General features: G+C 49.7%; 1 protein-coding gene and 1 pseudogene across 1 annotated transcript in view; one reads left to right on the forward strand and one right to left on the reverse strand.

The window, feature by feature from the left end:
- Positions 1-1,444: 1,444 nt before the first annotated feature.
- Positions 1,445-3,932, reverse strand: LOC120222970 (annotated as a pseudogene).
- Positions 3,933-4,446: 514 nt separating this feature from the next.
- The window catches only part of IQSEC2 (IQ motif and Sec7 domain ArfGEF 2), a 77,738-nt gene continuing 59,148 nt past the window's right edge, over positions 4,447-23,036 (forward strand). The window contains exon 1 of the mRNA XM_039220999.1: positions 4,447-5,186. Coding sequence (XP_039076930.1) covers positions 4,480-5,186 — 707 coding nt within the window. The 5' untranslated portion in view covers positions 4,447-4,479. The remainder of the gene's footprint in view (positions 5,187-23,036) is intronic.

Here is a 23,036-nt window from a genome sequence, read left to right on the forward strand (position 1 = left end):
CTAGAACATAATAAATATTCTGTAAGTGATTACTGGATAAATAGAAGTATTTGATGAATGTGTTAATTTAACACTTATGGGGCACCTTTTTTATATATAAAGTACTGAGGAAAGATACAAAGAAGTGAGAAGGAAACATCTGAGCATCTGGGCTATCCTTCTGGGCAAGCCAATTCAACCTCTGGGTTTCCTTACCTATAACATGTGGCTAATAGCACTGCCAACCTCATTGGATTGTCATGAGGAATAAGTGAGCTCATACATGTAAAATGCTTAGCAGAGTGCCCGGCACATAGTAAGCTCCATAGATGTGTTAGTTATTATAACTGTGGCTGCTGTTCTGTGCTATACTTTGTGCAAGGTATTTGGTTTTATTTATTTATTTATATTATTTAAAAACATTTTTTAATGTTTTTTTCATTTCTGAGAGAGAGAGAGAGAGAGAGAGCATGAGCAGGGGAGGGTCAGAGAGAGAGGGAGGCACAGAATCTGAAGCAGGCTCCAGGCTCTGAGCTAGCTAAGAACACAGAGCCCGACATGGGCTCAAACCCACGAACCGTGAGATCGTGACCTGAGCCGAAGTTGGACGCCCAACCGACTGAGCCATCCAGGCGCCCCTGTTTTTTTTAAACTAGCTTTATTGAGATAAAAATCACATATCATAAAATTCTGCCTTTAAAAACGTACAGTTCAGTGATTTTTAATTAACAGAGCTGTGCAACCATCACCGCAATCTAATTTTAGAAATTTTCATTCTCCCTCCCATACCTTTTATCAGTCACTCCCATACCTTTTATCAGTCACTCCTCTTTCCCCAGCACATGCCTGGCAACCATCACTGTGCTTTTTGTCTGTATGAATTTGCCTATTCTGGAATTTTATAAAAGTGAAATCACAATATGTAGCATTTTGTGTCTCATGTACCATAATGTTTTTAAGGTTCATCCACGTTTTAGCATGGGTCAGTACTTTATTCCTTTTTATGGCTTAATAATACTCCATTGTGTGGATACACCCTATTTTGTTTGCCCATTCATCAGCAGACGAACATTTGATTGTTTCTACGTTTTGGCTATTATGAATAATGCTGCTATGAATGTTCATGTGAAAGTTTTTGTGTGGACATATGTTTTCATTTCTTTTGGGTATATACCTAGAAGTAAAATTCCTGGGTCATATGGTAACTCTATGTTTACCATTTTGAGAAAATTTCAAACTGTTTTCCAAAGTGACCACACCATTTTACATCCCAACCAGCAGTGAATGGGGTCCAGTTTCTCCACATGCTTGCTCCGGTCTGTCCTTTTTATTTTACCTACCACAGTGGGTGTGAAGTGGTGTGTGTGTGTGTGTGTGTGTGTGTGTGTGTGTGTAAAGAAGCTGATGTTTATTTTTCAACAACCTTATTTCCATTTTTTTGTTTAAGAGCCTGTGGAAGAACAGTTTAAGACCGCCCAGCGGTTATTCCTATCCATTCAGTGGGAGCTTCGGACCAGTCTTCAGTGGTGGGCTGAGCACTCCAGTCTTCAATAGGGAAGTACTGGAAAGGCGCTAAAGGCATATGCACACCTTCAGACCAGTCTGTGACCTTGGGTTGAGTAACAGTAAACTCAGGAGCTGGAGCGGTAAATTCACCTTGAAATTCCTTTTTAGACACAGCCTTTTCAGCAGTGGCCTGCTCTTCCTTTTCAATGTTTTGAGGATCTCTGCATGAATAGAGATCAGGCATGATCTCCCATGGGTGCTCACGGGAGATGATACCATGCGCGCACACAAAGAACCTTCTGGTCCAGCATCCACCATATTAGACCCACTGAGGTGCTCCTTTGCTGTTGCATGGGATGGCAATGTCCACATGGCACAGAGAAGAGTCTGTGTAACACAGAGCAATGGTAGGCAGGTTAACATAAGAAACCTCTGTGACAGGCTGGTGGTCAGCTTAGGACCGACCAGTAGTCATGGCTCCTGGGAGGCTGCCTTGATCTGTTTAGTGAAGCTTCTAGGAGTGAAGTGGCCAGCAATAGGAGTGGCCCCAGCGGCAGCAGAAAACTTCAGCACAGCTTGCTGGCCAGTATTCCTGGAGGGTATGACACTGACATCAGCTGGATTTTCAACGGCCACCAACAGAAGCTTCTCTTAGGTTCTCTTCAGATTTAAGATGTAGATGCCTTAACTTTTCCTTTTGTACATGCACTGTTTCACTTGGAAGTCAAGGTTGGAAGTCAAAGTTGGCACCACCTAAGAGGGTTCTTGCTGCAAGGAATTTCAGGACAGCCCCCTCCTTCATCTGCAGGGCCCCAAGGGCTCTGGAAATCGTGAAAGTTTCCCTTTAGGTTATGACAGAAACCCAGAACAATACCTTGTGGGTAGCTCAGAAAGCTCATTTTGTTTTTTGATCTGCATTTTGCTGGTGGCTAATGATGCTGAGCATCTTTTCATGAGCTTACTGGTCATTTGTACAACTTCTCTGGAGAAATGTCTCTTCAAATTCTTTGCCCATTCAAAAAAAATTGGGTTGTTTTGTTGTTGGGCTGTAACAACAGTGGAGAGGGGGCTGGAGTTCTTTGCATATTATGAATACAAAACTCTTATCAGATATATCATTTGCAAATATTTTCTCCTATTCCCCGGGTTGTGTCTTCTTTTTTTTTTTTTAATTTTTAAAATGTTTTCTATTTATTTCTGAGAGAGAGAGAGAGAGAGAGAGAGAGAGCAGGGAGGGGTAGAGAGAGAGGGAGACACAGAATCTGAAGCAGGCTCCAGGCTCTGAGCTAGCTGTCAGCACAGAGCCCGACGAGGGGCTCGAACCCACCAACTGTGAGATCATGACCTGAGTCGAAGTCGGACGCTTAACCGACTGAGCCACCCAGGCGCCCCCCAGGTTGTGTCTTCTGTGCCAAGTGTTTTTACCTGCTTTTTCCCAAGACTACTTCTGTGAGGCAGGTGTTATTGATAGGGAAATGGAAGTTCAGAGAGGAGAAGATGGAATTTAAATCTGGTTTTGTCTGATTGCAAAACGTGTGCTTTCTCCTCTACCTCAGCCTGCTCACAAAGATGAATGAAGACATGTTTCTGGCTTTAGGGAGCTCAGCCTGGCAGAGGACATAAAACAAGAACACAAACTAATGCGCTATAATAAGAACATAAACCAGTGCACTATAAAGTAGGGTTCCACTTGTCCCACAAGTGCCACAAAAGAAGTATAGAGAAGTGCAATGGGAGGTCCAGAGGAGAGAGAGCAAGCACTTCTCGCTAGGGAAATCAAGGTTGGCTTCAGGAAGGGGGCATTTAAGTCTTGAAGGATGGGTACAGTTTCATTGGATGAAGATGATGGACAGAATGGAGAAGAGCATCTCCAAAGGAGGACAGAAAGTGAGAGTCGAATGGATGAATGGATGGAGCTTTGATCCTAAGACTGGCTGCCATGGGAAGTCCCAGAGCTTGTTGGGATGGGCTCCCGAGACTGCCTTGGTTGGAGGACCCAGACACTGGCTAACCTTTGGGATCCTGGGGTTGACTGGGACTGGGGATTTGGGTGCTGACTTGGATGGAGAGTTTAGGAACTGGCTGGAGTCGGGGGATGACTGTGATGTTGTGTGTGGGCATAGGGGAGTGATGTTGCAGGGGCTGCCTGGGAAAAGGGAGCTGTGGACTGCCTGGGCTGGAGGAACACGGGGGCTGGCTGGGATGGAGGAATGGTCCGCGGACCGGCTAGAATGAGAGATCCAAGGACTACCCGGGCAGTGGACTGGACGGAGGTCGCCTGAGATAAGAGGTCCAGGCGTTGGATGGGGCGGGGAATCTGACACTTGGGACTGGCAGACCCAGGGGATGGGGAGTCCATGGGATGCCTGGACCTGGAGGCTGCCTGCGACGGGGTTTCCTGGGACATCGTAGATGCGGATCTCGGGCGGAGAGGACACGAGGGACATTGGGACGGACTGGGATGGAGGGCTTCGTTAGGCTGAAGACCTTCTTTAGGTGAAGACCCTGGGACCGGTGGGAGAGCTCTCTGGAAGCCTGCGATGGGGCTGGCCCCGGCCTGGCGCGGGAGTCTCGGGCGTCTCGGGGCGGGTCAGGCTTCTGGCGCGGGTGGCGGCTGCAGGTGGGGCGCGCGGGGGCGGGCCGGGCGCGCGAGGTGGGGGCAGGGGCGGGGGGCGGGCCAGCGGCCGGGGCGGTCCCGCGCGGCCGCGCTGCGCAGTGACTCCGCAGCGGGCGGAGCGCCGTGGGCCGCGTCCTCCTGAGCCGTGGCGGTGGCGGTGGCGGCGGCGGCGGCAGCGGTAGCCTCAGCTCCTGCTCCCCGTGCCGCCGGCCCCAGAGCTGTCTCCCGGGCCCCCCCGGGCCCCCGGGCCCTCGAGCCCGGTGCGCGCCCTCGCGTCCCGCCGGCCCCCTCCCCCGGCTGGGCCCGGGGGAGGGTGGCGCCGTGAGCGAGCGGGGACCGGGCTCTCCTGCCCCTTCCCCTGCCCCTGGGCCGCCAGGATGGAGGCGGGGTCGGGGCCCCCGGGCGGTCCGGGATCCGAGAGCCCCAACCGGGCGGTGGAGTACCTGCTGGAGCTGAACAACATCATTGAGAGCCAGCAGCAGCTGCTGGAGACCCAGCGGCGGCGCATTGAAGAACTGGAGGGCCAGCTGGACCAGCTCACCCAGGAGAACCGCGACCTGAGGGAGGAGAGCCAGCTGCACCGCGGGGAGCTGCACCGGGACCCCCACGGCGCGCGGGATAGCCCCGGCCGCGAGAGCCAGTACCAGAACCTGCGCGAGACCCAGTTCCACCACCGCGAGCTGCGGGAGAGCCAGTTCCACCAGGCGGCCCGGGACGTGGGCTACCCGAACCGAGACGGCGCCTACCAGAACCGGGAGGCAGTGTATCGGGACAAGGAGCGGGACGCCGCCTATCCGCTCCAGGACACTACCGGCTACCCAGCCCGCGAGCGCGACGTGGCCCAGTGCCACCTGCACCATGAGAACCCAGCCCTGGGTCGCGAGCGTGGCGGGCGGGAGACCGGGCCAGCGCACCCGGGCCGCGAGAAGGAAGCCGGCTATTCGGCGGCGGTGGGCGTGGGGCCCCGGGCACCACGGGAGCGGGGCCAGCTGAGCCGTGGCGCATCCAGGAGCTCCAGCCCCGGGGCGGGCGGCGGCCACAGCACCAGTACCAGCACCAGCCCGGCCACAACCCTCCAGAGAAAGTAAGGAACGTGTGTTTGTACCCCTCTCCCCACCTTCACCCCAGCTCTTCGCCTCCAGTTCCCTCTCCAACTTGTCAGGCTGATAAAGTAAGAAGCCAGTGCCTGATTCCATGTCCTCCTCTCCCGTCCCAGCCTGTCAGGAGAAGCTGGGTCCTGCTCAAGCAGCGGACATCCCTTCTCTGGCCACCCCAGCCTGGCTTGGCCAGATGAGTGCAGGTGTCTCCTCTTTCTCAAAACCGTGGCCAGTGAGGGCCTACAGCAGTCATCACCCCTCCACTTCTTCACCCCTAGCTGTACCCTTGCCAGAGGATGGCTTTTCATTTATTGCTTTATTTTGGACGTGCTTCTTGGGATTTTTATTATCTGCGATGGTGTCACCTCAGAGCCCCAAGGGAAAGAAAGCCCCTGTCCTCCCCCCGCCCGCCCCCCCACCTTTGGGTCTCCTCTGCAGGTCCTGAGTGCAGGCCTGATCTTGGCCCCTCTGGCGGCCTCAGCTCCATCCTTTCCCAGAGAGGCAGGTGGGGACCAGAATGGCTGCTGGAGGCTGAGACATCCCTCTGAGGGGAACTGCAGCACATCCTGGCCAGGGGAGCAAAGATGGAGGCCAGGCCCTTGGCTAGTTCCTCAAAGACCACCCCCTCTCCACCCAATTAAAGAGCTCCCAGGAAGGAAGTCTACAGATTTTCCCTCTTGTTGGATCAGTGCCAGTTTCTGTGCTGGGGTCCTTGTGTCTGCCTATTTGGGACACCTTGGGTTGGTGGGACATGGGCTGGGTCCACTTCTTCCATGCAGATACTACTGTGAGCTGGTTAGGATAAATGTCAGGCTAAGAGAGTCAAGGGCACGCAGGCTCACAGAGCTGCCTTAAAGGCCCCCTGATTTCTCTTTTGCTGTATTGGAAAGAACAGCACTGAACTGAACTGGGAGTCAGGACACCCAGGTTCCCCTTCTAGCTGTGCTGCAGATTGACTTTGTGACCTTGACTGAGTCCCTTCCTCTCTCAAGCCATCAGTTCCCCCCATACCTGATCTGCCTCGAATGCTCTTTAAGACCCCCCGGCTTAGATTTGATGGTTCTGTGACTAATCCAGCCACACTACAGAGCAAGTCTGAAGTCCTGTAGCGAATGGACAGCCTTCCCCCTCCTCTCACTGCTCAGCTGGTCCTACCATGTGCCACAACCAGTGGAGTGTCTCTTGGAGGCTGGGCTGGGGGTGGGGAAGCCTTCTGCCTCAGGAAATCTGCCGGGAGACAGCTCTCTGCAACTCCCCCGTGGTGAGGCAGCAGGCTGGGGTGCTGGGTTGAGATGGCTGGGCCCCAGGAGCAGCAGCTGCAGCTCGAGGCCTTGGCTGGGCTCCACTGCAGTGCACCCTCGGCTGAGTTTCGGTGTGGACTGCCCCAGAGTAGTCCCAGGGCAAGGGAGATGGGTTCTCCTGTCCAGGCATGGTTGCTGGGAGCCCACTCCCAGTGGACTGACCATGTGCAGCTTGGGGCCCCACCCTGGGGGAAAGGTCCAGATCAACCAAGCAGAGCTGTTTCCGGAGAGGGCCACGGTGGGGTGGGAACAGGAGATTGGAGCCTGCTGTGGTCCTTGAGCCTGGCTGTGGAAGACTTTTCTAGAGTGGTCAGGCCTGTGACCGAGGAAGCAGGCTCATTATGTGTGGCTCCAGGGAGCAGAACCAGGAGCAGTGGGAAATTTGGGGGTAAATCAGGGAGAACTTTCCAACCTGGCTGCCTGGTGATGCAGAGGACTGACTCAAGAGGTGGGGGTGGGAGCTGGCTGGACATGTCCAGCAGGGGCCCGGTGGGTGTTGGGAAGAGCTGGAGAAAGCACCATTCCTGAAATGGGTGTAAAGTCTACTGAAGTGACCTGGGTCTTCCCAGATACCAGGATTCCATTACCCTCAGATTCTCCATCCTGCAGACGTGAATCTCTTGGCTGGCTGGAAGCCCATTTGCTCTTGAGCTCTGTGCTTCTGCCATCCGCACAGGCCTGCCTCTCAGTCTGTCCCTCTTTTGTGCACCCTCCAGGCTGCTCGTCGGATTTCTTTGCCTCACGTTTCCTACTGGATTAATAAGGGGGTTTAGGTAGTACTTTGAATTTCCCCTGTCCACATATTAAGTATTTGCACATCCATTATTGCTTCTTTTGGGCTTCACCACAGGCCCTGTGCAGTAAGCATTTGCAACTCCATTTTAGAGATGGGGAAACTGAGGCCCCAAGATGAAAGGATTTTGCCCAAGGTTACGCTGCTAGTTCCTAATGGAGCTGGGACTAGAACCCAAGTGCACCTGTGTCTGAGACCTGTCATTTTTCCACTAGAGCTTTCCAACCCACAGGAGCCTCTTGGCTTCAGGGTCTGGCCAGGTCACAAACTCCGAGAGGCCAGGCGAGCCTTAAGTATCGAAAGGATTGGAGAAAGAGGAGCTGACTCTGGGATGGGTGGCGGAGTCAAGGGGTGGGGGTGGGGGGGAGAAGGCTGTGTCTCCCTCCTTTCCGCTCTCCCTCGCCGCCAAGCATCCAGAGGGCCTGTTGATGCAGTAGCCATTGCTGCCACCACAGCTGCTGGAGAGACTCCCCTGCAAGGCCTGTTCTGGGTTTGTAAGGAGTGGGTGAGAAGGCTGCCGCTGGCAGCCAGGGCAGGCAGGGTGGGAGTTTAGCAGCAGAGGCTGCAGCACTGGGGGAGGATCAGTAGAGTGGGTACAGGCTAGGCGTTCCTGGTCCCCACACTCCCTCTGGTGGAGGAAGAGAGGAGAGAGGGGTCTGGGCCCCAGCTGCCGCTTGTTGAGGGCCCCTTGCGCCCAGGGACTTATTTACTCCTCCCTACACCCTGCACATCCAGCACCACAGTCCACATTTTACAGCCGAAGAATCCGAGGGGCTCAGAGAAGTGAAGCGACACACCAGGGGTCACATTACCCCTAAGACAAACTCTTCATCCTGTGAACTTTCCCTCTGCTGCGGTTGCTAGCCGCTGTCATGGCCACCCCCACCCATGTCATACCCCCAGGATTCCCACATCCTCCCGCACTGTCTCATCTGGACGGTTTCCCGGATGCCAGTATGCCTTGTGCTGTGCTCTGGGTGTGGCCTTCTTAGTGCAGCAGAGAGCGAGATGAGGCTCAACCTCCTTCTGGTCACTGGTCTTCTGTATGTGACGGCTTTGCTTGTCTGTTTGTTTGTTTGTAGCTGCTGGTCTCCACCGGTGGTCAGGTGTTTTTTTCCCCCACAATAGTCCCCCCACCCTCAGATGCTTAGAGAAGAGCTCTGTTTTCGTTGTTGATCTTGGCCTGGCCCCCCCTTGCAGTTCTGGCGCCTGGAATGATTTACTGTGGTGCTGGGGGGCCACTGCTGAGTTGCTCCACACTGAAGAGAGCTGTATTTCCCGTGCTTTGTGCATGGGCCCGGCTCTGGCTCTGCTGTAGGCGGTGGTGGGCTGAAGCGGGTTTGGTGGTAACTCTCCATCCACTGCTGCCCCCACCACACACGCTCGCCCACCCCTGCAAGCTGGCTCACATTGGGAGACAGCAGCCAGAGCACTCAGCCTGCTGTTCTTGACAGCCAGGGCAATGTGTGGTCTGCTGCTTGGCTGCTGGGCTGTGTCAGTGCGCTCCCTGCAGGGGCTGAGGGCACTGGGAGGGAGGAGGGGGAGAGAGTGAGCCCAAGGGAGGGCCCCCGGGGAAGTCTGTCTCCTTTGGGGTCTCGGGTGCTTTTCCCAGGGGGGGTTCTCCTTCTTCCCAGGAGGGTAAGCCATTTATTTTCCCCCCACTGTGTTGGGAGCATTATACTTGTGTGGGAGGAAATGATAATGTTGAGTTGAATGAGAATTAGAGGAGTCTTGCTTCTCCGTCTAGATCTGGGACAAGAATGGGGTTGTTGTCATGCACAAACATTTCTTGGCTGTGTGCACAGAGCAGGAGGGGCCGCCAGGCTGAGCCAACACCATGCTCTCTGCGCTTGCAGAGCCCCCTCCTCCTGGCCGGAGCTGCAGGGCTCCAGACTCAACCCACCATTGTGACAGTGCTCTGGACAAAACAAGTGGCAATGGTGGTGGGGTGTGGAGGTTTTTGGAGGAAGGAAGGATCAGGGCAGAGCAGGCCACTGGTCGGGGACCCTGCTGGAGGGCTTTGAAGAGAGTGGGTGTCTCCTGGGGTGTGATGGGGGCCTGGGTGGGAGGAAGACTGGTCTGAGGCTTGCCCTCTGCTACTCTTTCATCTCACCCACCCCTGCCTACCCTGACCTCTGAATTTGCTGAGAGCGTAGTAAAGGTCTGGAGCATGGAGAAGAGGCCACACATGTGCTGAGTGAGTCTCGGCCTTCTGTGTGCCAGGCACCACCCTATGTGGCTTTATGTAATAATAGCTAACATTCTTTTTTTTTTTTTTTTACTGCATTTACCGTGTGCCAAGCACTATTTGTTCTGAGCGCTTTCCATGTGTTAATTCATTCAGTCTTCACATGAATTCTTTGATGTAGATATTGTTATTAAATCCATTTTACAGATGAGGCAACTGAGGCCCGGGAAGGTTGGTTAATTTACCCAAGGTCACTCAATGAATAAGCAGCAGAACTGAGAAGGAGCTAGCAGGAGCCCAGGTGGCCTGGCTCCAGAGTCCATCTACAGCGTTCTTACCCACCAGGTAGTACTGCCTGTTATCTCATTTGCAGAGTCCCTTCCAGGTGGGTGTTAGTATTCTCTTCATTTTTCAGACAGGGAAACGAGGATCAGAGAGGTACAGTGACCTGCCTGAAATTACACAACTGCATGGGGCCCAGAACTGTCGGCTGTGACTGTGGTACACCACTGCCTCCCGCAGGCAAGGTGCAAAGACGTTAAAGACACTCAAGGCATGGCTCTGAGCTTCCCCCAGCAGAGCTCCCAAGACCACTGCTCCGGTCAGGGTCTGACTGCCTCCTGGAGTCTTGCCATAGTCTTCTCTAACAGCCGCCTCTTCCACTCTTGCTCCGTCAAGCCTCTGATGACTTGCAGCCTGGTCAAGCTTTCTGCAGGGCTCCAGTGATTTCGCTGTGTCTTTGGCCTGCCGGAGAACGTTCAGACCCTCCCCTCTGCCATGCATGGTCCTCTTAGGATCTGCACCTGGCTTCCCTTTCTCCTCTCATCTTTTGACAGTCCCCTTCCCACAGACTGTGTCCCAGCCAGAAGGGCCTGTGCACCCCAGCATTAGCCCAGTCAGCCTTCTGATAGCCTTGGGGTCTTTGCTGGTACCTTCTCCTGGGCTGCTCCATATAGTTCCCAGGCTGAGCTGCGCTGTCACCTCTCCCATGTCTGTTTGCTGGTCTATCCCTGGCCCTTGAAATGAGCACTTTCTCTCTTTTTAAGTTTCTTTCCTTTCCTTTTCTTTCTCCTTCCTTCCTCCCTTCCTTCCTTCCTTCCTTCCTTCCTTCCTTCCTTCCTTCCTTCCTTCCTTCCTTCCTTTCTTCTTTAGAGAGAGAGATAGGAAGCAAGCAGGGGAGAGGCAGAGAGAGGGAGACAGAATCCCAGGCAGGCTCTGTGCCATCAGCACAGAGCCCGATGTGGGGCTCGAACCCATGAACCGTGAGGTCATGACCTGAACCAAAGTCAAGGGTTGGTCGCTTAACTGACTGAGCCACCCAGGTGCCCCTCCCTCTTTTTATACCTTTATGGTTATTTGTTTACATCTTGTATCCTCTCTACTAGATTGAGAGCCCCTTCAGATTGACCTTTAAGTGACATGTATGGAGAACATGTTGTGTTGGTCCTTATGGTAGGTGCTCTGGGCATGAGTGAAGGAGCAGCAGCTTGGAAGCACACAGCACAGCACGTAGTAGCTGCTCAGTAAAGGTTGAATAGATGAATAAATGCCAGATTAAGCCTCGGTGCACTAATGGCTGGAGGTGCCTAAGTTTTTCTTCATTCCAGGCCCCTCCACCCCGTAGAGAGAGATGACTCCACTTTAGAATTCTGTTGGCTTCTGCATCACTTTCTCCTCATGCTCCCAGGAGTTGTTTGGCCTCTACTCTGTGCTTTTCACACTTACCAGTCTTCCGGTTGGTAGGATGTCAGGGTAGCAGAATCAGAGGAAACTTTGGAGACATTTAGGGCTGTCTATTCTTCATTACCTCTCCCTCCCACGCCATGGCCATATCATAGCATGGTCTTGACCCTTAGTGTGAGATCTTCTGTTCTGAAAGGAGCAAAGAGACATGAACAGGACCCGTGTGCAGCCTGCCCAGCTTAGTGGAAAGCCACTTATTTATCCATCAAGTCTTTATTGGGGCTCAGACCCCAGGCCAGGTGTGATGTCTCAGAGTCAGAATAAGACACAGCCCCTTTGGCTCACTCCCTGGCTGTATTCCATGGCAGAATGATAAACACAGGTCATGGGGGAGAATGATAAATAAATGACTTATTTCTACTTTTGAGGTAACTCATTTAGGGCAAGGTAATTTGCTAGTTACTCTAACTTTCTCGTGGAAGTTATTTGGTTTCTCTCCAAGCATCCACGTTGAAAGCATTTACGTGGGGAAGCCTATTCTCAAGCACCTAAGAGCTGAGACTCTTTGGAGCCTCCGTATTCACAGAATGCACAGTGCCATGAAAGGGGGACTCTCTATGACTCGAGGCAAGTCATTTAACTTTCAGAGCCTTGGTTTTCTCAAGTGACAAATGAGGATAAAACTGTACTTTCTGATATATAAGATTCAGATTCATGTTGCGNCCCCCCCCCCCCCCCCCAACGCCAATATATCAGAAACTTTCCTGTCTGCCTGATACACCGGTCAAGGTTCTGGTCAGGATGGAAAGCTGAGCGACAAGGATGGAAAATAATCTGTGGAGTTGCCCTGCCCCCTAGAGGTGGAGTGTAGCAAACAAGACAAGTCAGCCAAGATCCACACATCACATCCTTTTCAAAACAAAGATAACAAGCCAGAGCTACGTGGGCTGTGATATCAGGATGATTCCTCTAACATTTTAAGAAGGAAAGTTTGTTTTTATTTTACCACAATTTAATCACAATTATCACCCGATATGTGCCACTTCCCCAGTATCAATGCCTGTCTTTTTAGTTATGTGATTTTTATACTCTTTTAAAGGGGTAATATGACTGCATGTGTGGGCCTTGTGATATCCTACTGGACTCCAGGATGCTGCATTTGCTTAAATAAAACCAATATTTTCCTCTATGTAACCACTTTAGAATTATTGTCATCATATCTGTGATTAAAAGTGCCTACATGCTTTCCTTCCCTAAACGTCCCTTATAAAACTGGGAGGCACTTAAAGTTCACTTAAAGTTCATAAATAACCTATCTTCTCATGATTGTTGTAGAAAATTGAATAAGATGACAGTTTCAACAGTGTATGTTTAGTTGGTGATAAGCATTGCTGTTATTATTATTTTTCAATTTTTTAGTGTTTATTTTTGAGAGAGAGAGAGTGAGCACAAGCGGGGGTGGGCCAGGAAGAGAGAGGGAGACACAGAATCCGAGGCAGGCTCCAGGCTCTGAGCTGTCAGCACAGAGCCCGATGCGGGGCTCGAACTCAAGAACTGTGAGAGCATGACCTGAGCCGAAGTCGGACACTTAACTGACTGAGCCACCCAGGCGCCCCTAGGCATTGTTATTATTAATAACTTTGCAAAACTCTGTGCTGTGGAGGGGCCAGAGGGAAAAGTCACGTGGGAGCTCACCACACTTCTGAAAGAGAGGTCAGTCCAGTGAATATCGTGTGCCTAGGATGTGCCATTCCTTGTACTGCTGCAGGCAGGGAGTTCTGTGATTTATGTTATACAGTTCCTGGCTTCAGGGCATTCATAGTTGGGCAGAGAAGATGAATGTGATGCGGTTTCCTGTGTGCTGTGCCGGAGCAGAGACACGGGGCTGTGGGTGTCCAAAGGAGGGACATCTACCTAGACTGTCGGAGAGAGCTTCCTGGAGGAGGTGATGCCTGAATGGAGGCCTGGAGGATGAGTAGGAGTTAGCTAGTTGAAGCAGGACGGTGTGTGGCTTGGTGGAAATGGAGAGCAAAAGGGCAACTAAGGCAGAGGGGACAGCATGAGTGAACAGAGGTATGGAACGAGCAGGGTGTGTTGGGGGGCAGAGCACTTTTATTAGGTCAGTACAAACCAGAGCACAAACAGTGAGGCAGGAAGGGTCTGGAGAAGAGTCTGAAGAGTCAGCCAGTCCAGATCAGAGGACACTTGACTAGCAGGGATAAGGAGCTTTATTCTGTTGGGAATTGGGAGCCAAGATCAGGTTTTAGGTCGGGGAAAGAGGTCCTCATTGTAGAGAATGGGGAGATGTGTTGAGAGCCCTGTTTTGGAGAGATCCCACTAGTGGGCAGTTTGGAAGACAAATTGGAGAGCATCCAGTGAGGAGGCCAGTGTGACAGTCTAGATGAGAGATGAGAAGGCCTGAGCTTGGGCAGTGGGAAGTAGAGATACTCTGTTGGAAGAGAAATGTGACAACACATTGACAAGTGCTGTGACAGAGAGGCATGCAGCCTACTGTGGGGACAGAGAGGAGCGGCAGCCATTCATGATGAGTAGGATTTTAATAATACCAGCCTAAAAGCCAAGAAACTTCAAGCTAGAGGGCTCCTTAAAAATCATCCAGCTCAAGCTGTTCATTTTACAGATGATAAGACTGAGGTCCAGAGAGAAGGGGCTTGCATGAGGCTGCTCAATGTATGAGCAGAAGAGCTCTGATGAGAAAAGTCACTCTAGGGGCGCCTGGGTGGCTCACTCAGTTAAGCGTCTGACTGGCTCAGGTAGTGATCTTGTGGTTTGTGGGTTTGAGCCCCACGTCAGGCTCTGTACTGACAGTCAGAGCCTGGAGCCTGCTTTGGTTTCTTTGTCTCCCTCTCTCTCTGTCCCTCTTACACTCCCCTGCTTACACTCTGTCTGTCTGCCTGCCTCTCTCTCTCTCTCTCTCTCAAAAATAAATAAGCACTGAATTTAAAAAAAAAAAAAGCCACTCTCATGTTAATGCCAGTGTTCAAAGCACTGTTCCTTAAATGTGCTATTTTATGTCTTGAAAGCCTGTGAAGATTGCAGGGATCATTATCTTTGGGTCATGCAGATGAGAAAACCAGCTCCAGGAGACTTGGAGACATGCTGGGGAGGAAGCTGTGAAGAGGATGCATCACCTAAATAAAGGATTTCTTGCTTTGCTAGCAGACAGACCCTCCGCTCTGTCTGGTTCAGCCCATCAGAAATCAGATCTCCTAGATTCATAGCTGGAGAGTAGACCCAGATTTCCCTTTCTTCACCCAGGCCCACCTTTTTTTCTGCGGCTTTCCGCCCTAGGAGTCCTAATTTAGTGTAACTGAGGCAGCTTACAGGCAGTTTTTGGCCTGAGAAGCAGTTCTATTATCCCCTCTTTTTCTGTTTTCGTGGAAAAGGGCAGACTTGTGTCTGTCATCACTTATGTGCCCATTGCCTTGGGGAGAGTGTCTCCAGCCTGGATGCCTTTGTTATGAGGCCCCATGGTATGATGCACAGAGAATGAGCGTTGGAGACAGACAGACTTAAGTTTGTTTTTGTTTTGTTTTGTCCTGAGTATAATGGACACACAATGTTACATTAGTTTCAGGTGTACAACATAGTGACTCCACAAGTGTATACATTATGCTCTGCTCACGACAAGTGTAGCTACCGTCAGACAGACCTAAGTTTGAATCTAGGCTGTGCCCCAACCGACTGGATGACCTCAGCTTATGTCATTTACCTCCTTGTCTTCAGTTTCCTTGCCTGGAAAATGGGATGACAATCCCCATATCTCAGGGTTAACCAAGAACATTTGAATGGCATTCCCTGATACTTGTAGGTGCTTAATAATCATTCACAGGGGAAGAAAACCAATGAAATAATCCAAGATTGTGCCATAGCACATACCTCACTGCATAATTACAGTAGTACCTGAGATTCTTTAGTTTTCTTGGGAAATAACTCATCCAAATAGCTGAATAGCTCATCCTGAATGGACAATTTAAAGTTTCAAAAACCAAACCAAACCAAACCAAACCAGTCATCTCCTCCTGCGTGAAATCTCCCATAGACAGTGATTTGAAGAATTCAGTGCTCGGCAAAGATTTGCTTCCCCTGAAAATGGGTGTATTTCCTCCTTCCTAATATGAGGCTGTCATGGCTCATTGTATCTCGCTTTCTTCCTCAGCCGCCAGTTAATTTGAAGTACAGCTTTAGCATCTCTGTTGATCTCTTTTTCTGAGCTCTCATTTTCTAGTTCAATTTTTATTCTTTCTTTATCTGTGTTATTGGAGTAAACCACCTCAAATCCTTTGTGACTCAGGCAGGTATAAATAACTAATGGGTGTAAATAGTTGAATGAATGGAGGGCTGGAGAGGCTGGACAGGCAATGTTGGACCAGAGGGCGGTGCAGGCTGGGGCAGCTGAGAAGGCATCTGCGTAGATGACTGTGGTACCATGAGGAGTTGAGGCATTAGTTAGGGGGAGGCAGCCCTTCACTGGCCTGTCTTGTTCCTGCTCTAAAAAGAAGCATGGAGGGGCACCTGGGTGGCTCAGTGGTCAAGGATCCGACTTCATCTCAGGTCATGATCTCAAGGGTCATGAGCTTGAGCCCCGCATTGAGCTCTCTGCTGTTGGCAGGGAGCCTTTCAGATCCTCTGGCCCCCTCTCTCTCTGCCCCTCCTCTGCTCAGTCTCTCTCTCTCTCTCTCAAAATCAATAAATAAACTTTAAAAAAATTAAAAAGAAAAGAAAATAAAGGAAGCACGGAAAATACGAACTCACACCACATGGAATCATCAAACTCCCTCTTTTGTATGTACCACGGTGCAACCGAGGTCCAGAGAAAGAGGAGAGACTTTTTTTTAAATTAAAGCAGTACATATGCATAATTTTAAAAAGGCAAGTGGTACACAAAGACACGTATAGTAAAAACTCAATGTCTCCCCATTCCTGCCTCCCCAGCCCCCAGAGGTGACTGCTTTTACCATTTAGGTTTTCTGGCGGTGACTTCATATCTCTAAATAGCATGCATCGTTTCTTCATTTATCAACTTTGAACACTATCCCCTGACTTCTCTCTACTATGACAAGTGAGGATTTAGCTTATTTACAGCACCCAACTCTTTCTCTCCCCTTCTCAAATTTGTAACTTTTATCAAGTATTATTTTAAACTATGGTTTCTTATTCCATCCATTTTTCCACAGTATCTCTCTCTTTTTGTTATGTTTATTTTTGAGAGAGAGAGAGAGAGAAGCAGAGAGAGCGGGAGAGCAGAGAGCCCAACGTGGGGCTCGAACTCATGAATCAAACCATGATATCATGACCTGAGCCGAAGTTGGACACTTAACCGACTGAGTCACGCAGGGGCCCCTCCGCAGTGTCTCTTGACCACTCGGTTAGTAAGACGTAGGTATTAGGGCCTCATCGTTCCTTCCATCTCTCCTCCGCTCTTGCAGCTCCTGGTTTGTGTGCTCCATGCTCAGCAAGGTTGATTGCATTTATATTCTGTTCTGTGACAATAATTAGGTCTTCAGTGTTGTATCAAGACAAATCGATTTTTGAAAGCCGACCGCATTGGGGGGCCGGGGTAACTCAGTTGGTTAAGCAGCTAACTTCAGCTCAGGTCGTGATCTCACAGTTTGTGGGTTCGAGCCCCGCATCGGGCTCTGTGCTGACAGCTCAGAGCCTGGAGCCTGCTTCGGATTCTGTGTCTCCCTCTCTCTCTCTGCCCCTCCCCCACTTGTGCTCTGTCTCTCTGTCTCTGTCTCTCTCTCAAAAATAAACATTAAAAAAACGTTTTTTAAAGCTGGCCACCAATACACTATGTTTATGTGATCATGATTATGTCAATATTATTCACTGCAGGACCAAATACTGTACTATAATTGCATCTCAGTTCCCAGGGTCCACTGTCACAACCTCTGTACTTCCAGGAAGATGTTCCTAGCATCCAGATCAAATGAATTTTCCTTTCTTCTGCTCCACAACATTGTTCAAAATCATGCCACTTATAACTTTGTTTTATATGTGGGACCCGGACTTTCTTTCTACCCTGTTTGTTTGCTTCCTTGCTTATTTAGTTACTGTTTTGTGGAGTTCCTTGCACCTGTAGGATAATCACAGTGCTTCTTCTGGGGACAATCCACTTGGAGAGTTCTAGAAGAAGGATGTTTTTAAACTTCACACCGAAACATAATATGCATACAGAAAAGTGCTCACATCACAAGTGAATAGCTCAGTCAATTTTTATAAGCCAAACACACCTATGTAACCAGCACTGTTTTCCAGTCCCTGGACCCAGTATTCGATGAGCCCTTTCAATGTGATGCATTTTGTCTGTTGTTACATAATTTCTTTGGTAGTCTCCTCCCCTTCCTTTTCTCTGTTTCCTCTTTCTAGAATGTCTGTTAGTTGGATGTTGAACTTCTGAGATCGATCCCCTGGGCTGCTGATCTTTTTTCTCATACTTTCTCTTTTGTAGTTTATGAATGAGTTAGTAAGTAGAAAGTCTGATAGGGATGTCTATATATCTACGCTGTCTTGTCCACTTGCTGGCTTTCTTTCAGGTGAACCTTTGGGGGAGCTGGCTATTATAATGGGTGCCCCCTAAATGCCAGGATGAAAAGCGCTTTATTCCCGGGACACCAACATGCCACTTGGGTGCCCTAATTCATCCCAGATAGTTTAATTCCTTTAGCCCTGAGCTCTCTGATATTTTGCCTCGGGGTGAATGCCAGGCAGCTTGTATTCTAGGTTTGGGAGGTTAGGGTGGCGGGGGAGGATTTCATGTACTTACCCTAGGTTTATCCCCCTGTCTTCAGATCTTGAGCATTCCTACCCTTTCCTCATACCTACCATCTACAAGTCTGGAGTCTCACTGGGTCTCTGCTGGCCTGATTGGTTCCCACCCCTGGCTGCAACCCCCTGAGTGGTATGCCCGGCTCTCCTTCAACTGTGCACACTCTTCTTTGGTTTTTTTTTTTTTTTTTTTTGCTTCCAGAAATTTGTTGAAATTTCTCATCCATTGATCTCACTCTCTTCCATCCTCTTCACTGTTATGATTTCCTACCTTATTTTATTTTATTTTTCACATTCATTTTAGTGGGGTCCTGGGAGAGAGAGAGGAGATAAACATTGATGCTCCTGAGGTCCAAACTGAAGCTAAAGCTACTTTTAAAATGGTTGTTTTGCTTTCTCACTCTGCACTAAGACTGGAAATTATTAGGACCCCCCCCCCCCCACCAATATCTAACCGTGGAGGGCCTCGTTTAGGCATGTGTTACCTCTGGCTGCATGCACATTCATGAGGGTTTTCCTCAACCTCTGATGCAGTCGAGAGCCCTCAGCCGAACTGGAGACCTGGGTTCTGACTCCTGCTCTGCCATGGCCTCAGTCTGGACTGCGCTCCCCACCCCCAACACCCCCGACCCAGGCCAGCCCCTTGGTACTTCTCTTGGTACCCTCACTATGACCTGAGACTGCTGTGAGCTGTGCTTTGGTAGCATTGGGTGGGTTCCTAGGGTGCAGCCCAGGGTCCTCATCCTTTGCTTAGGCTGTGGGAGCAGGTGGGCCAGAGATGGGCCTTCTGGTGCACGGGAGGGGCTTTGAGGCTGAGCTGAGGCTTCTACAACAGCAAGCTGCTCTAGCTGTGCCCCCTTCCACCCACTCTCCTTCCCATCATGGCTGAACCTCCATCCCTCTGCCTCCAGCAGAGGGGGGCAGGAAAGGAGAGCCAGTTCCATTTTCCTTTTCTCTTTCGTTCATTCGTTCGTCATAATGCTGAGCTGATCCGGGTTGCAAACCTGTGCCGAATCCCACCTTCCCTTCTCTTTTTGCTCTCGCTCTGACCTTGAATGATTATTTCTTCCACAAGTACTCCCTGAGTGCTTGTGGTGTGTGTGTGTTTGGGGTGTTGGGCTGCACTGTGTGGAGGGGAGACTGGAGCCAGGTGAGGGAGAGAGGCCAAGTTCACAGGCTGGTATGGGAGATGAAGTGCCGCTTAGCTCTGGCATGGCAGAAGGAACCCACAGCTGTAGCAGTTAAAAGCTTTGGTCTCAGAGTCAGACAAACCCAGACTTGAATCTCAGCTCCCCTGCTTATTAACTGCATAACTCTAGGCAAATCTCATTGCTACCCTGAGCCTGAGTTTTCACATCTATACGACGGGAAGAATAATCACTATCTTGCCCAGCTGTTGAGAATATAACACAAGCCCCGAACCATTGTAGGTGCTTGATCAATAGTCACTTTATTCTTTTTGGATTATTGGAAGTCGGAATATGCTAAGGACCAAAATAAAGCCTGCTTGACAGAAAGGAGCATGAAGTTGGGGGAGGTAGCATTTAACCTTATCACTCCTGGGGCTGAGCTCCCCAAGAGCTCCCCAGAAATTACAGGACAATACACTGTTGCCTGCTGTTCAAGACTCTTTGTTGTAGTCTCTGCCTGTCTTCTCTTGAAAATAAAAATGTGAAGTGGAACTTGCTTCGTAATTTCCCGGAAAAGAAATTCAAAAGGTTAAGAGCAAAATATTTCCTTTGAAGTGTACAGCAATCTTCATGATGATCATCATCATCCTTATCGTCCCAGAACTTGTTCAGTGAATAGTGGTAATCAAGGACCGTGGGAAGAGTAATCACCAGCAAAGGGATAACCAGCAACCAAAATTACCATGGCCTTCATTTTGCATCCATGCCACTATCTTGACCTTCGACGTGGTGTGGCTCTATTGCTGAAAGTGGTTTCATTATCCAACAAACTTTCTGATTTGTCTCGTGGTTCATCTGGTTGTTCTTTTACATTAATCTTTATAAGATTTTCTTGCACATCACCATCATCTCATCCTCCTGGCTTCTCTACCTGCCTGTTTGTCATTTCTTAGTCTGATTCTTGGTTCAGATGGGTGCCTTCGGAGGGAGTCGTCTTCTCCAGCTGAATTATCTTTCAAAAGATTTTCTTTCAATTGTCACAGTGTCATGATTTAGGTGGCTCTCAAACTTGGGACGTATCTTTGCCTCTCCCCTGAGTGCCTTTCCGTCCCCTGGCCATCACAAGTAAGTCTTTATACCACTTATGGTCTGGGAATGCTCTTGCATGCTCCTTTTGGTCGGGCTGTAGCTCCATTCATCTTTCTAGCTGCTTTCTTCCCTTCCTGACCAGTACTCAAGTGGCACTCAACTGTCTAGGGTTCCCTATGCAAAGTGGACTTCTTTGTGCCCCCATGCCTGTATTCTGGCTATTATATTAGCCAAGAATGCCTTTTTACCCCTAAGTAGCAGATATCTACCTAACAGTAGAAGAACATCTTCTATGTACCTCACAGTGTTCTAGGCACTTAGAAACAGTGAACAAAACAGACAAAATCTCTGCCTTTTGGAGCTGATATTCTAGTGTTTGTATGCTGGAGGGGGCAGGGGCTTAAAAGAAACAAGAAGATATGAATATGTCATGTAAGTGCTGTGGAGAAAAATAAAGCTGGGCAGGGGGATTGGGAGTACAGAAGGCCTCATCAACTCCACCATAGCCGATATTTGCAGAACTATTATTTTTTTAAAAATATTTTTATTTCTAGGAGAGAGAGAGAGAGAGAGACAGCGTGAGCAGGGGAGGGTCAGAGAGAGGGAGTCACAGACTCTGAAAGAGGCTCCAGGCTCAGAGCTGGCAGTCAGCACAGAGCCCGACGCGGGGCTCGAACCCACGAACTGTGAGATCATGACCTAAGCGAAAGTCGGACGCTTTACCGACTAAGCCACCAAGGCGCCCCTTTGCACAACTATTATTAAGTAGCCTTTCCTCACTTAAGCATGTTCCAATTTTATTACATATTCCTTACAACCATAATCCTTCCAACATCTTTATCGGGTTGATGCTATTATTACCTATATCATACTGATGAGCAAACTGAGCCTCAGAGATGCAAATCACATAGTCAGAAGGGGCAGAGCTGCAATTGAAACCTAGGCCTGTCTGCCCCAAAGCCTGTGCTCATAACTACTAGGCCATTCTGTCCCCAGAAAGCCTCACCACAACTCTGTGAAGTTGGAATTATTATATGTATTTTATAGTTGAGAAAACTGAGGTTCAGAGAAGGGAATGGACTCATCCATGGTCGCACAGCAAATAAATGAATTTGAACCCAGGTCTGTCCACCTCTCAGTGTTAGAACTTTCTATAAACCCCGAGGCTTTGGTATCTATGGACTTGCCTGGCTCTACTTTTGTAGGGTCCAGGCAAGATACCAGTTGACACCCTTGACCCTCCCCCATTCTGTATGAACCTGTGGTTCAGACAGAACCTTGAGATATGTATGGACACTGCAGGTCACGTCAAAGCCCTCCCTACTTCCAAATTCCCCTTGGCCATCTGTTGGGTCTAGCAGGTGGACCTGTATAGCAAAACCACACAATTCTTGCAAATAAGCTCAAGAGATATAGGCAGGAAAGGCCAGGGTCCTGGGTACCTGGACCTCTAGAAGAGAGAGGCCAGGGGTGCCTGGGTGGCTCAGTCGGTGAAGCTTCCGACTTCAGCTCAGGTCATGATCTCACAGTTTGTGGGTTCGAGCCCCACGTCAGGCTCTGTGCTGACAGCTCAGAGCCTGGAGCCTGCTTCCGATTCTGTGTTTCCCTCTCTCTCTATCCCTCCCCTGCTCATGCTCTGTCTCCCTCTGCCTCTCAAAAATAAATAAACATTTAAAAAAATAGAAAAAAAAGAAGAGAGAAGGCCAAAGATCCTGATGGTCCCATTCCCTTGGCCTCTCAGACACTTTATCTCATGGATAGGGGCTTCTAAAGTTTGGGGCCCAGTGTAGGGCCCTCTGTTTCCCAGTATGGCCTATGGTATTGGTATTTGTAATAAACTAGACTCCAAGATCTTCCTCCTTTGGCTTCCTGAGCTAGGTCCTGCTTTTGTAGTGAGAGAGAGTGGTATTCATGGGCCTGGGTCTTCAAGGTCTCTGGACAGTGAAGAATGGAGCCTTCCCACCAAGCACTGCAGGTTCTGCACACAAACTCTTAGGTCCCCCGCCCCCCACAGTATTTTGTTCATGGCACTCTCAGGACATTGACCTTCACGTCTCAGGAGCTTTTTAAAAATTAGACATTTAATGCATTCTTCCCTTAGAAAATGTAGAAAAACTTGGAAAAGTAGAGGAGGAAAACATTACCCATAATTACAGCACAACAAAGGCAGCCACTGCATGCAAACATTTGGTGTATTTCCCTTGTTCTTTTCATTCTTTTCATATAGTTGAAATGAAACAGCACATAAGATGTTTTCTTGCCTTTTTTTTTTCATTTGAGTGTCTCCCTATGTAATTGCATATTCTTCATAAGCATTATTTTTAATGGCAACTGATATCCCATAATGTACTCAACCATTCTCTGAATGCAGGGCATGGAAGCCGGGCCTATTTGTCCACGGTTTTAAATCATGCTGCAGTGGGCATCCTTGCACATCTAGCTTTTAGGGAACTTACATCTCTTAGGGAACTGGCCTTGTATAGGAACAATTGTCTTCAGCTTATTTCCCTTTCTAGATTGTCCCTCTGGCTGGGTCTGATTCATTCTGGTAGTCATTCATTTATTCATTCATTCCATCACCATGTATTTGCTCTGTGCCTCTGTGGACCAGACCCTGGGAACTGGGGGTGCAGGCATGACTAAGTCACAGCCCCAGACCACCAGGAGCTCTCGATCTGTAGGGAGAGTTGGGAAATGGACACTTTCAGTGAACAGTTTGATCAGGGCTGTGTTGGAGGCAAGAAAAGGACACTGCAGGGGAACAGAGGGGGGCCTCCTCATCCAGCCTAGAGACATTAAGATAAGCTTTCCGGAGGAGGTCTTACCTAAATGAGTCACAGAAGATGAATAGGAGTTAGCTG

The sequence above is a fragment of the Hyaena hyaena genome, unplaced genomic scaffold (genome assembly GCF_003009895.1).
Source record: "Hyaena hyaena isolate Hyena2069 unplaced genomic scaffold, ASM300989v1 scaffold_932, whole genome shotgun sequence".
Lineage (NCBI taxonomy): Eukaryota > Metazoa > Chordata > Mammalia > Carnivora > Hyaenidae > Hyaena > Hyaena hyaena.